The following is a 13,951-nucleotide window of genomic DNA, read 5'->3' on the forward strand; positions in this document are numbered from 1 at the left end:
AGAACGTAGGAGTGAAAAAGGAAAGGTGGAGAGATGCAAGAAAAAAAAGGCTGTAGCAAAATGGCAGTGTGTGACCTAATATGACTTGAAGATGCAGGTTCTAACTTCTAACAATGATGATAGAGGTACCCACGAGTTGAATATGCACGTGGACAAGGTCTAGAAGGTGACAGACAAATGAAACTGTTTCAGTTTAGGGATGTGAGGCTTTTGTTTGAGGATTCTATTATTTTCAAAGAGGCCCTTCAATAATGAAATAAAATTTCAAAGAAAATAAAGCAGGCAATGGACCCTAGCAATGGTGTTATCTAAGATAGTTTGTGCTTTGCAGCCGATTATAAGGTGCCAGGTTGCCCAATAAATCATAAGGACAATGTAATTTAGGGAAGGTATGTGAATGCTGTTTATTTAACCTGTCACCACAGGTGCAAATACTATTTGCAGGATGCCATGAAGGGAACCCAGGGACACATCAAGAAATGGAAGGCACACGCCTTTGTTTCCTCCTCTGTAAATGGAGAAACGAGGTGTCCTCCCCGACAGGTTCTGGTAAAAATTCTGCAGATTTGAGCTTGTAGAGTGCACACGAGGGCATGGTCAGCAAATCAGAGCAAGTACTGTGCTACAGGGGCAGCTGCTGGCCTCGGAATGTGTGCAGATGGTTAAAGAGAAAGGAGAGAGAAGACCACCACCAGCCCATATAACGCCTGTGCATGGATGAGGAAGGGCAGCCCTGCTCACCCCTAGCCAAGTACCTGTCCCATCATTTATGGCGGCCCTGCACTCATGTGCTGTTCCACGGGCAGGATCATCCGCCACTTAGAGAGGGAGAGTTAGCCAGTTTGGAGACAGGGTTTTAAGTGACATGGAATCTTCTGGTGAGAATATAATTCCCTTTCCAATTCTTCATCCATTTTCCTAGGGACGTCAAGAGAAAGTCTCTGTTTGGGGCCACCATGGATTTGATGCCTCCCTTTTCACAGAGAGAGACCCTTTGGTGGGCAGCATTTTCTACCTGGAATTATTGGCTCCTATTCCTATTGCATCTATTTTCCACTCCACAAAGAAAAAAAAATGGGTTTTCATTGACAATTGAAACATACCAGTTCCTATCTACAAGAAATGTACTTTATTTGGACACCAGTCCATTTAAAGAAAAATATTTAAAAGTACACTAGTACAAGCAGCAGAAGCATGTGGCAAAAAGTCAGGAAGGTGGCACTGGGCAGGTGTGGAGTGGCCTTGCGGTGGGGAGCGATTGCACTCGGGTGGGAGAACAGCCAGGCAGTTCCTGCCACGGAAACCATCTGCGAAGCCACCTTAAACCCAAGCAGCCCAGCAGCCACGCTTACCTTAGCACCCAGCGCGGCGCCTTCCTCCGCTGTGTGGGTGGGCAGGGCTGGCTTCTGATTCCTGACCTCTGACCCAATCTGTGAGACACAGGGCTGAAATCAATGATGGCAAGCACAAGGCACAAAGCAAGGAATAACATCTCCCCCAACACGAACATAGCTATGCCATCCCAGAAAACATCCAATGGCTGTCCTGCAGATAAAGTGCAGTCATTTAGGGAAGGGGCTTCTGTAACTGACGGTGGGGAAGAGGGGGTTTTGGTTCAGTGTTTCACGTTAAGCAATGCTAGAAACCCTCGTTTCAACAGCGTCTCGTTATGTACAAGGTAGTCCTCTGAGGCTTGCGACGATGGCTCTGGCCGTGCAGCACACACCATCTCCTTCATTCCTCATCCAACAACTACTCCCTGAGGGGCTCAGGTGTGGACGGCGGCTGCATTTCTCTCCTGAGAGCTCACCTGCTTCCCCTTAGAGATGGGAAGCATCTACGCAATCTTACAGACCTTCCTCATGCGCGTCCAGAGGCCAATGGAGACCCTGACCAGGCGGGAATCAGGCGGGCCCGTGTTGGCGGGAGAACCTGTGGGAGGAACTCTATCATAACAATGGCCCGCACCTTTTCTTCCACGTCCTATTCCTCCTTCTCCGTCTCAGGGCCTGCACAGGCAAGGCTCGCCAGGTCCGCGCTGTGGGGTCCTAATCCTTTCTTTTTCCTTTTTCCTGATGGAATACGTGACCAACTTTTGTTTGCGGTCGACAGTGGGTGGAATCAGCGGTAGGCATCTCGGATGAGGTGAGTCCTCCCAGGAGCACAGAAGGCCCCAGGTGAGTGTGCGCAGGTGTAGGCAGGTGCATTCAGGTGAGATGATCATGGAGAAGCGTGCACTCATGGAGATGTAACCAGTGGTTACAATGACATAATTAGTAATTGCTGTCAGTAAGTCTAATATTGGCAGTCACTGTTGATTGCGTGTCTGCCAACACCCTAGTCTGTGCTAAAAACTTCGCATGTGTATTTTGGTTAAATTGTCCAATAAATTTAAGTCAGAGAGAACATTATTAATCTCACTTTATATGTGCAAGTCGGTAGTCACTTAGATTATGTATCCACAGTTTTGTGATCTAAACCCAGGTTTGCTGTGTGCCATGTTCTCAGAGCCCTGAGGGTACCTTGGCAGAAATGGGGCATAAAGCCAACGTTAATCAGAGGACACCTGAGCTGAGAGTTTGAGACGAGAGGGAGGATGTTGTGGGACTAGACGAGGACAGAGAACCCTTGTCCTGCATGTGCTCCTCCCTCCGACAGCTGATACTTGACCAGTGCCCTTGGCCACCAGACTCCCTCCGCCTGCCTGGCCTCGGCACTGCGATGACAAGCTGCACACGCCCTGCTTCTGTAGCTGCTTCCTCTTTCCAGGAAAGCACCACCGAGCCGCTGGCCAACAGGAACAGCACCGGGGCACCGCCATTACCCCTTCCCCCTGAACGGTGTCGGCAGCCAGTGCGTGGGGAGGCCAGTTCCCCCAACTCCTCCAAGCTCAGCAGCCCCAGCTCCACCCCACCAAGCAGGAGACTAAGCACAGCCCGGGCGGGAGCCATTTCCATTGTCCTGGAGGGTTGCGCTTCAGAGCAGAGTGGAACTGCCTGAGGCAGGCAGGGTGGTTTCTCTGTTACACAAAGCACTGCGGGTGGTCAAGACAGTTTCCTTCTTCAAATGACACAAACTGGGGAACTGCTGCTCTTATTGCTGGGGCAGGGGGGGGCGCCCAGCTATGTGGAGAGTTTGGACCATGCTTCCTGCCGTCTCCTCTCTGTACCAGGAAGGGCTCAGTGGGCCTGTGTGGAGGTACAGGCGTGTACATACATCTGCAGGGTGACCCAAGGCTGTTACTCTCCCTTGCTCATGCCAGTAGGGAAGAGAACGCGGGGAAGAATCCAAGGAGTCTTGGTGGACCACCAGCTTCTCCAACCCCCAGTCACTTTGCAGAGTGTCTCCCTATTTACTCGCGCATGAAGCCAACATCAATCAGCAGGTCTTTTCCCAAGAGCATGTCGTGTTGCAACCGGTCTCCTCCCAGGAGAACACCGTGGGTGAGGTCTAAGACCACAGAAGGTGGGCCACCTGCAGCTGCTGTGAGCGAGGGGTGTTGCCTTTTGACATTTGGCTTTTATTTTTTAGATCAGCCACCTTAGTTCTTAATGAAGACAGACAGGGGCGTTCACAGTGCTTTCATCTCATGGCCAACTCCAGCCCAGGGTGGCTGTGAGGAAACAGATATTGCAGGGCTGGTGTCAGGGTGACTGTGGGTGCTTCCAGGGCATGGTCTTCTTTGATCCCCAAGAAATCCGTGGGGTTGTTTTTTACCCTGATTCACAGAAGAGGATGTGGGGTTAAGTGATGTGCTCAATATGGCGAAACTAATAAGATGCAAAGCCCGGCTCTTGTCCCTTTAAGGCCAGCAAGCTGTGCTCAGCCTCTGCCCTTGAGGAAGGGGGGCGGCTCTGCCTTACTTCAGGCCACAGCCAAGAAGCTGTGGACTCATTTGATTAGTAAGCCCCGCACATTGTCCATTGAGAAAACGACCTGGTCAAACCATTTTCTCCTGAACAAGGTTTCTCAACCTCGGCACTGCAGACACTGGGCCACATACTGCTCTGTTGTGGGCCAAGCTGGGCGCTGGAGGGTGTTTAGCAGTATCCCTGGGCTCCACCTACTAGGTACCAAAAGCATCCTCTCCCCACCCCAGCCGAGTGTGACCATCAAAATTATCTCCAGACGTTGCCAAATGTCCCCTGGAGGGCAAAACCACCCCCCATTGAGAAACAGGGACCTAAAACAATACATCAATTTAGTTAAGTTGGACAACATTGGGGATGTTTCCCCTTTTGCTACTCAAATTAGAGTGAAGATGGGAGAGGCAGGCACAGTGAGTGGGAAAATAGGTAGATTTATTATCGATGTCATTGTCACGAAACACAAAGTGCTGTTTCCTTACCTGGCCTGCGATGGCTCTGCTCTCGTCATTGTACGTGATCAGGGTCTGCTGGCCCTCTTGGTGCAGGGCGGGGCATCTGTGCCTCTTGGCTCCAGACACACAATCGCATCGCAGCAGGAGAAGCAGAGCAACTGCGATGAGACAAAGGGGAGTGAGTTAAACAAGCCCGTCTGTATCAGAGGCTTCACCGGGGCCATCTGTTAACTTGTACCTCAGTCGTGAATGACAGGGTCATGAATGACAGGGTCGGATGTGCCTTAATCATCTTAGTAACTGCAGAGCTTTGCACAGCCTGGGGCACAGGTGCTAGGTAACTGTTTGTTGACTTGGTTGACTAATGCCATGTAACTGGAAATATGGTGTTTATTTGAAAATCTAGTTTCCTTATTTGCCTTCCCCAAGCCCAGGAGCCCAGAAGCCCAGACAGACATCTGTGTATTGCTGCCCCGTTTACAAACCTCGGGTCGCCCTGTGGCTCCTCTGCTGTAGACTGCTGCTCACTGAATAGAAGCTGCTTTTGCCAGACAGACAGCATGTCTGACCAGGTCAGCCACCTTTGATCTGAGCCTGGGACTCGATGAGCCTCCAGGTCATTCTCCCGGCATCCCACTGCTGTCTGCCATCACCTGCTCCCCACCCCAGAGGGCTCCATTCTCCCGGCTTACGGCCTGGATCGCTGACCTGCCAGAGCCAGGAACACCACGCAGAGAGGAGCAAGGACCCCCACAGGGAGCTCTGGTCCAGCAGCTAATGGCTCCGCCGCACACGTGGCTCCGCCAGGACAGGAACAGACCCTCACGTGGACAGTCTGCTTCTGGGAAAGGCCCTGTCCGTCTCCGATGGAAAGCGGCACTGAGTAATCGCCAGGAGGCAGGCTTCTCAGCATTAAAAGTTCAACCGACCGACCTGCAAGGGAAGGGGGTCATGAATGCAGGGACTCCCACATTTTTCAGCTGCTCCACAGATATTTACAAAGGCCTCCAGGAGCCAGGGCTCTATACGGGAGTTAGCCAGATGCAGAGTTAGAGGGGCCGTTGCCAACACCACCCTCACTTCCAACAGCAGCTGCAAATTCAGGGCTCGCATGCCGGCCAGCCCAGGGCAGAAGCACGAAGGGCAGAGCCCAGAGACATGGAGCCAGGACACCAATGAGTGACCATTGTCAACCAGGGAAGCCCCCGAGCCTGGCATCCTGAGTCTCCATTGGCCTCGGTCGTATAAGCCTGGTTGGCTGTCCATGTGACACAAAGCCCCACCTGAGACACACTGTTCTGTTGACTGACACAAACCCCCAGTCAAACCCTCTTATCGGGCAGGACATTCCCAGGGCTTGAGGATGCGCTCCCAGGAGCAAGGCCACATCGGGCAGGACATTCCCAGGGCTTGAGGATGCACTCCCAGGGCTTGAGGATGCGCTCCCAGGAGCAAGGCCAGGCCAGACCTCTTGTGGGGAGAGGTTCAGGGCTCTGCCACACACTGGGTCAGGGAACTGTACACAGGAACTCAACTGAAAAAGCAAGCTCCGCTCCACAGGTCCATTCGTAAAGCACAGAGGAGGGTGCTGTTGGCAGATGCCAGTGGTTCCTCCTGGTAAGAGCATCCAGTTTCCCTTTGGAGAAGCCCACATCCCTGAGCCCCCAGCCTCTGTGAGTCAGGAGAGGCTAAGGCCAGACCCCAGCCCGCTCCAGATGTGGGCTCAGGACCAGCCAGAAAGCGGGCTCCTCCCCACTGCCACCCACAGTGATCGGAAGGACAGGTGACCCACGCCATGCGGGGAGGTAAGTGCTCTCGCCAGGTGCTGGCATGAGCCTCCAGGACTCCTGGGGCCACCCTTCGACCCCCAGAGGAGAACCCTCCTGAAGTGAAGGGACCCAGAGAGCAGCCGTGCCGAGGGAGGGACAGGCAGCGCCAGGGACGGCTCAAGTACCTGGACATGGCCCAGCGGGGGCACAGGCTGCCTGGCCCCTCAGTCACAGAAGCCAGGAGATCCCTTTGGGCCCAATTCTGAGTCCAGTTTCTGTCACCGCCATCCTTTACCCCTGGCCCGTGCACTCACCCCGATTTTCCCCCAGTTTCCACGTGTCTCCTGCATGTCCCTGCGTGGTGTCCAGTTCAAAAGTAAACGGGTCCGAGGAGGGCTCCAGGTCGCCATCCTCAGCCTCAATGAGGAGGGGCTCGGGCTCCGAGGACTCGCAGACCTCCAGGTACCGAGAGCGCGGGTGCAGACTCGGGGCGTTATCATTGATGTCGGACAGGAGGAGCGTCAGGGTCCCCGTCCCCGTCTGCGGCGGGTGGCCTGGGGGTTCCAGAAGGGTCGCTTATCAACTAAAGAGCCGGCAGTGCCCACAGTCCCTGGCGAAGGAGAACGCAGCCTCCAAGGGAAAGAGCCACCCCGCAGAGCTACCGAAGCCGTTCCCTCTCCTCACGGAGGCTGGTTGGAAGCAGACTTACTGTTTTCCTAACCAGCACCTGCTGATCAGTTATTCCAAACACGATGCACAGCTCTGCACCCCTCGGAACTGGGGTGTGAATTCACAGATGCCCTAAATACAAGTCCCGAAGGTACTTGGAAGTTGCTTTTTATTCAGCTTCACGTCCTGGCAGGTTTAAAACCTCAGCCTTGGGGGGTCACAGAGAGAAACACGCTCTCAAAACCAACCCTGGGTTCACAACAGATCTGTCCTGAGTGCTGACCTTACCAGCCACTCCGTGCAGGGAGACCCCGCTGCATGTCACACTGTGGGCTCAGGAGAGCAGGGTCTCCGGAGCAGATGTCAGGGCGCTGCTCTGACCTCGCTTCCCCGCGGGTTGATCCTCCCGCCCTGAGCGCTCTCCACCGCCCCTGCTCGGTCCTCTGAGGAGTGCCGTTTCAGGAATTCCATAACGACTGGCTCGCTCGCACAGTGGTGAAAGGTTTTGCCTTTTTCCCGTTTGTGCTGGGACCTCCCTGTGTTGTTTTCCCTCAGGAGCAAGGACACACTTCCCCCTGCTTAGGGGCGAGCACTTACCCTCATCAACAGCGTGCGCGATGACGACATACACGCCGTTGTTCACGTGTGGGGACTCTCTGTCCAGCCGCTGCCTGGTGACAACCACTCCCGAGCGCTCGTCCACGGTGACCCAGCTTGCAGGATCGTGAGCCAGCTCATACCTCAAGGAAGGAGACGCGTGACATCTTTAAAATTGCAGCTATGTCAGAAGTCAACTCCCGTACCTCACGCCGACACCAGTCCTATCACAAGCCACGTGGGGGTTCTGAGGACCGTGACGTGGGGGCTGGGTCGGCACTCGCTGCAGATGGAGTGTGGGGTCCGCCTCAGGGAGAAGTCGATGCCTGCTAAGCAGTACCTCCGCGTCCTCCCACCCGCCCCTGCAGCCACCATCTGCTTCCTCTCTTTACGATTTGCTCCCTGATGTGGGCTGTGGCGAGCACCTCCTCTAAGGGGCATCACACAGCGTTTGTCTTTTCATGACTGGCTTATGTCACTTACGTCATCATCAAGTATTCACAAAATGTGGAAGCTGTCTAGTGTCCATCAGGCAACAGGTGAGTGGATAAGTGGAATGTCTATCCGTGCAGTGGATACAGGGTGAGGCAAAAGCAGGTCTACAGTTGTTCATAAGGAAAGTGAGACAATAATTCATAAGTAATAATCATGCAAGAATAAACTCTGTGTACTCACAACTGTAAGCCTGCTTTTGCCCCACTCTGCATTGTTCAACCTTCAAAAGAAAGGAGACCTGCCACATGCTGCATCATGGGCAACCCGAGGGCATCAGGACCATCACATGAGCCAATCACAAAAGGGCAAGCTCGGTGGGGGCCGTCAGATTCGTGGAAACAGAGTGGAGTGGTGGGGGCAGGGGCTGGTGGGGAGAGGATGGGAGTTATTTTTAATGGGGACAGCGTTCCAGTTTTACAAGATGAGAGGAATTCTGGGATGGGTGTGGTGATGGTCACACAACACTCTGCATGTGCCCAATGCCACTGAACTGTCACTGGACAGCAGCTGAAACGGTCAACCTTATGTCACATACATCTTACCACAGTTTCTAAAAACAACACTCTGTTGTCCAGAAACCAGAGGCCGGCCAATTCATACCCTTTGGTAAAGAGGGGGACAGAAACACAGGAGCAATTATTCTAAGACGAGAAAAGGACCATAAAAGAGTATATTCTAGCCCTGGCCAGCATGGCTCAGTGGTAGAGCGTCTGCCTGTGCACTGGTTTCGATTCCTGGTCAAGGGCATATACCTGGGTTGCAGGTTCGTTCCCAGGCCTCAGTCAAGGCAAATGCAGGAGGCAACCAGTCAATTGTGTCTCACATCGATGTTTCCCTCCCTCCCTCCTTCCTACTCCCCCCTCCCCCGCCCCCCGTCTCTAAAAATCCTTCCCTCCCACTCTCTCTAAAAATCAATGGAAAAATATGCTCAGGTGAGGACTAACAACAACAAAAAAGAGTATATTCTAGGTGCAAAGGGAATGAGCAAGTGAGTTCCCCCTGGTGGGTCAGAGAAAGCTGTGGAAGGAAGAAGGCATGGATCCTGGGCCAGGGACCTTCTGGGGGCTTCTGGAATTTTCTTAACAGACAGTCACCCCAGCATCGCACCAGAGAAACTGGTTTTCCGACAGTACTGTTCACAGCTGCGTGGCTATTCTGCTTCAACAGCCTCCTTTCTCCTTCCTCTTCTCACCTTATCTGGCTGCCGCTTCCGTCTGGGTCTGTAGCATTAAACCTTCCCAAGCGCGTCCCGGGCCTGGCGCCTTCGACCTCGCTGACGACGAAGCTCCTAGGGTGGAAGGCTGGCGGGTTGTTGGCATCTGTCACCTGCACGAGCACTGTGGCGCTGGCTGCAGTCTCCCTCCTGGGCTTCTGCAGCTCGCCGGCCTCGCAGGGGACCAGCAGCTCCTCGTTTTCCACAGCAATGACCAGGCTGCACGCGGGATGCGTTTCGTAATCCAAAGCCTGCAGCCGGCAGAGAGGGTCTCGTTAGCTAGCACCTGCTGCTCCTCGCTCAGCCAGGGGCCCTGGCGAGCTCTGGCTCTGCAGGCCACTTACTATGTACCTTGTCTTTGATAATGATCAAGACAGTCGTCAGCTCACTGTCAGATCATTTATGCAGTTCCTCCCCCGCCCCATGCTGGTTGGAAAGAGCCACCATCCGTCAGTGGGTAATGAAAAATACAACAAAAGCTGTAACCTAATGAAACATTCATGTGACAAGCCTGGTGCAAAATCAATCAGCGGGCCTGGAGGGAATATGCGTATTGATGACCATAGTTATTCGGGGCACAAGGTGGTCAGTGACTTCAAGGACTGAGAAGCTGGGGCTAAGTAGGCAGTCCCAGCCCGGGCGTGTGGTGTCTCACCTGGGAGCCTGTCACACTGACAGCAGGAGGTCAGGCTCTAGCCCCAACCCCACCTAGCCTGACCCCCGGTGGGCTCACCTGCCCTGTGCCAGAGGCGCTGGTCACGCTGGGGTCCAGCTGAGAGCGATTCAGACTAAAGGCCTGGAGTCAGACTGCTCCAGCAGAACCCTCCTCTAGCTGTGTGACTTCCCAAGAATGGCCCAACCTCTCTGGGCTCTGGTGTCCTTGTCAGTAGAGACAATGACACTTCACTGCAGGGCCAGCTCTCTGTTAGGCACAGGAGGCCGCGTGGCAGCGCCTCCGACGCTCTCAGGGGCTTGAGGAAATGTTCTTATTCATTTAGACTCAGAAGGAAACACATGAACTCGGGGCTCGAGAAAATGTTTCAGATATTTTTACCAGAAAGAAAACATTTAAGGCCTGTGTAAGTCTATTAAATTTTGCCTAAAAATATTAAATGTCGAAGTCCTAAAGTTTTATCAAAAATAACTTTTAATACGGATATTAATTTGGCAGGAGGAGCCGGGAAGGCAAAGGCCCACTTCAGAAGGCCTGGGCCAGCCGGGCCCCCCGCCTGGTGCCTCGAGGGCTCCAGACACTGCGAGGTCCCGAGACCAGCTCCTGCTCAGCACCCTCGGCCCCTGGCCCGTGTGTGTTCTGTACAGCTTTACCTTGATAACATTTAGTATCCCTTCATTGGTCTCAGGGTCAGTCGAAATGTCAAAATGTCCCTCTTCGTTGCCATTGGATATGTTGAACTTTGCCCTCCAAGCTGACGTGAATGGCGAGTCATCGTCCTGGACTGGGAGACGCAGCACGTCGGGGCTGACTCGGCCTTCGGGAACCTGAATCTTGTACTGAGAGAGGCAGTCACCATTCCATGTCACGGAGGTGAAGAAACACAATTGAAAAAGAAAGCAGGAACGGAGATGTCAGCCCTCACACTACAGTCTGGATGTTTCTCTTGCTGTTGAACTTAACCTCAAGGGATTTGAAACTGCCTGATGCAGCCAAAGAGCGTGGATAACAAGCAGCTCGCCTTCCTCCCTGTGCCTGGTCCTCCTTCCGATGCAGCGAAGGGGCTTTGCAAGTGCGCGCTCTTCAGCCCAGCTCACGCACCACTTGTCTAAGAATTTTTAAAATGACAACACATCCCAGTTTATGCTGCCCCCAAATCCTGGCTCTCTCCTAAAACAGAACTCCTTGGTTACGTAGGCCCTTTCTAACGCAGACCTTGGAGTAATTGCTATTTAACACTTCCGGGATAAGAAACTGCTGCAGGCGAGCCCACCCCAATGCCAGGGTTTGTTGCTGCAGCCTTACTTTTTTTTGAAAGCACAGCTTCCACCAAGCCAGAGAAGAACTTGGAAGCAAGGCTCACACGTGAGCAATATGATTTTTCCGTTTTTCTGTACCATTTGGTGAGGTGCTTTCATTAAAAACATGTCAGCCCTAGTTCATACAATTTTTAAAAATTTTTAAGTGGCATGTTTTTAAAGTTAATTTGTAGCATTTTTCTGTACCAGATTCTGTTTTGGGTGCCCTGAGCAAGATGAACAAAAACCCCATCCCCAGGGAACGGATGATTGGGGGAGGGAGGTTCCTTGGGGGTGCAGGTGGGGCTGGGGGAGAGGCCAGAAGGAAAATAGAGATACAATGGATATTTTCCTTTAAAAATTCATATGGAAGAGTAAGAAATGGGGACGAAAGGCAAGCTGATCCCGGTAGTTATCACTTCTCTCCTGGCGTCCCGTCTGCAGTGGTGCGGCATTTCCACAGGGGCCAGTCTGGGGACTGTGTCGCATGTGACATTCTACAGGGAGCACCAGTGATAAACCAGGTGACTGAGGCCGGGCTTAGCACACCTGCCCGTCTTCCTTCTACAGCCCTGAACACGTGGGGAAAGCCCAGGTTTAGACTTCTCATCGGGGGCAGTTCTCCCCTCCAGGGGACAGGTGACAATATCTGCAGACATTTTTGGTTCCCATGACTTGGGGGGGACTGCTGGCATCTAGTGGGTAGAGGGCAGGGTTGCTGCTAAACATCCTACAATACACTGCGCAGCCTCCTCCTCCAAGTGAAAACTTCCCACCTCCAAATGTCAATAGTGTGGAGCTTGGGAAACCCTGGGGTACAGTGAGTGTGGCGTCTCTAACCTCCCTGGAGGCCTCGGTGTCTGCATGTGTGGAACAGAAATCACGGGTAGTTCCAGCAATTAAGAATGAAATTATGCACGAAAAAGTTCTGAGCAGTTTCTCACACAAAGTAGTAAAACATGCCAGCTCATTTGACTAAATCAAACGAGTCTTTAATCACGTGGTCACTTCTCGACTCTAGTTTCCGTTACTTTGGAGAACTACAGGATGCAGGGTGATATGGGGACTCCCTCAGGGACTGAGCCTAGGACTCGGGCCGTCATGTTGGGACTGGGACCAGGGGCAGCCGGGTCTTACGTTCTCCTGGATGAACGTGGGCCTGTGGTTGTTGCCTTCCTGCACGCTGATGTGAACCGTGGCCGTGGCCGACAGCGGTGGCTCCCCGCAGTCCCTCGCTCTGATTAGTAGTGTAAACCGAGGAGCAGTCTATATGGGGAGGAAAGGGAAGTCAAGCTCTGATGTGGGAAAGGGGATGGATGTCAATAAAGGAACATCCCATTTTAGAATTTCAGTAGCAAGCCAGCCAGAGGGTTTCCCAGTGAGTGCCACATCAACCCTGTGCCCAAGGTCAGAGACACAGCCATTGTTTTAAAATAAAATCCACATAACCTCATAATCTAAGCATCCCAAGAGTCGGATTTCTCCACTATCACGGTCGATCTCGAAGCCACTTTCCTTCAGTAACGGCTTTTGTGAAACTAGGAAGTAAAGGACTCGAGAATTTGGAGTATTTTCTTCATCCAAATCAACCGTTAACAGCTGAAGAACAGGCTGACCTGGAAGAATTTTTAAATTGTTACTATTGGCCAAAGGCAGCCTATCGGACCGGTAGGAAGGTGACACTTTGCTGACTGGCATTGGGGCATGCACCAGAATAGCTGAAATATTTGCATATAAAATCAAACTGTAGGTGGAGCAGACAAAACAAAAAGGGGTATTCACATCATCATATGACCATGATTGCAAATGCAGAAGACTTAAAGGGCAGAATTGATAGATAGGCTTTTAACTGCATGGATACAAAAGCTTCAGACAAAATTTAAAAAGAATGATAAACCAGAAGGACATATTTGAAATATACATGGCAGACATATACATTCTTTTTTTAAAAAAAATTTTTTTTTATTGATTCCAGAGAGGAAGGGAGAGGAAGAGAGAGAAAGAAACATCAAAGATCAGAGAAAATCATTGATCGGCTGCCTCCTGCATGCCCCACACTAGGGATCGAGCCCACAACCCGGGCATGTGTCCTGACCAGGAATCGAATCTCAAATCCTGACCTCCTGGTTCATAGATCAATGCTCAACCACTGAACCATGCCAGCTGGGCGACATAGACATTCTTAAAACAGAGTGAGGAGGTTAAAATCAAGAAGAAAAATGAGAAACACACTAATGGAAATGGACAAAGAAAGGAACAAGCAAGGGGAAGAAGAAATGGAAAGAGCCAAGAAGCTTACAAAGCATGCAAGCACCTAATGTGAACCATCCACTCCCATAGATGGTGTGGAGAAGTAAATTGGAACACAAACTGTGGGTGCATTTCTCACCACGTGAGAAATTACGGTGACATTCAGGAACTCACTGCCCAGCTCTGTCTTTCTCCCTCGTTGCATTTGGCTTTATTTTAGACTAGTGTCCCGGAGCACAGATTCGTGCACATTAAAAGGAAATTAATTAGAAGAAATATTTTAGTATCGCTATGCACCCTTTCTCTATGATAGAAGTGTCAACGAAATTCACAATCAACAATGACAGATCAAAACATGCATGCTATTGGCACCAGCGAGAGTTTTATATGTTTCGCGAATGTGCGAGTCAACTTAGCCTTTTATAGATATTGAATAAACTTGCTTAATTAGACTTGCTTTCTGATTTAGCTATACTTTTTCCAACCCAGTTAAGCACCCCAACTTCTCTTTCAGGTAATTGTCAGCAACACAGCAGTAAATATCAACATGAAGCAGATTATTATTATAGACCACCCAGGGAGAACAAAGGGTAAAATATTTAACTGCAGCAGTGTTTGACTACATTCTGTGCAGTGAGAAAACCTGAAGTCATTTTCAGTGGCCAC

The 13,951-nt window shown here is 51.7% G+C and overlaps 1 protein-coding gene across 1 annotated transcript in view; it reads right to left on the bottom strand.

Annotated features, from left to right (window-relative positions):
* Nucleotides 1–13,951, bottom strand: part of CDH26 (cadherin 26) — a 35,173-nt gene that overhangs the window by 5,037 nt on the left and 16,185 nt on the right. Inside the window, exons 6-14 of the mRNA XM_014532777.1 lie at nucleotides 12,485–12,651; nucleotides 12,173–12,301; nucleotides 10,391–10,576; nucleotides 9,044–9,315; nucleotides 7,357–7,499; nucleotides 6,405–6,644; nucleotides 5,030–5,254; nucleotides 4,349–4,479; nucleotides 1,353–1,445 (exon numbers count right to left, since the gene is read on the bottom strand). Coding sequence (XP_014388263.1) covers nucleotides 1,353–1,445; nucleotides 4,349–4,479; nucleotides 5,030–5,254; nucleotides 6,405–6,644; nucleotides 7,357–7,499; nucleotides 9,044–9,315; nucleotides 10,391–10,576; nucleotides 12,173–12,301; nucleotides 12,485–12,651 — 1,586 coding nt within the window. The remainder of the gene's footprint in view (nucleotides 1–1,352; nucleotides 1,446–4,348; nucleotides 4,480–5,029; nucleotides 5,255–6,404; nucleotides 6,645–7,356; nucleotides 7,500–9,043; nucleotides 9,316–10,390; nucleotides 10,577–12,172; nucleotides 12,302–12,484; nucleotides 12,652–13,951) is intronic.

This window comes from Myotis brandtii, unplaced genomic scaffold, assembly GCF_000412655.1.
Source record: "Myotis brandtii unplaced genomic scaffold, ASM41265v1 scaffold915, whole genome shotgun sequence".
Classification (NCBI taxonomy): Eukaryota; Metazoa; Chordata; class Mammalia; order Chiroptera; family Vespertilionidae; genus Myotis; species Myotis brandtii.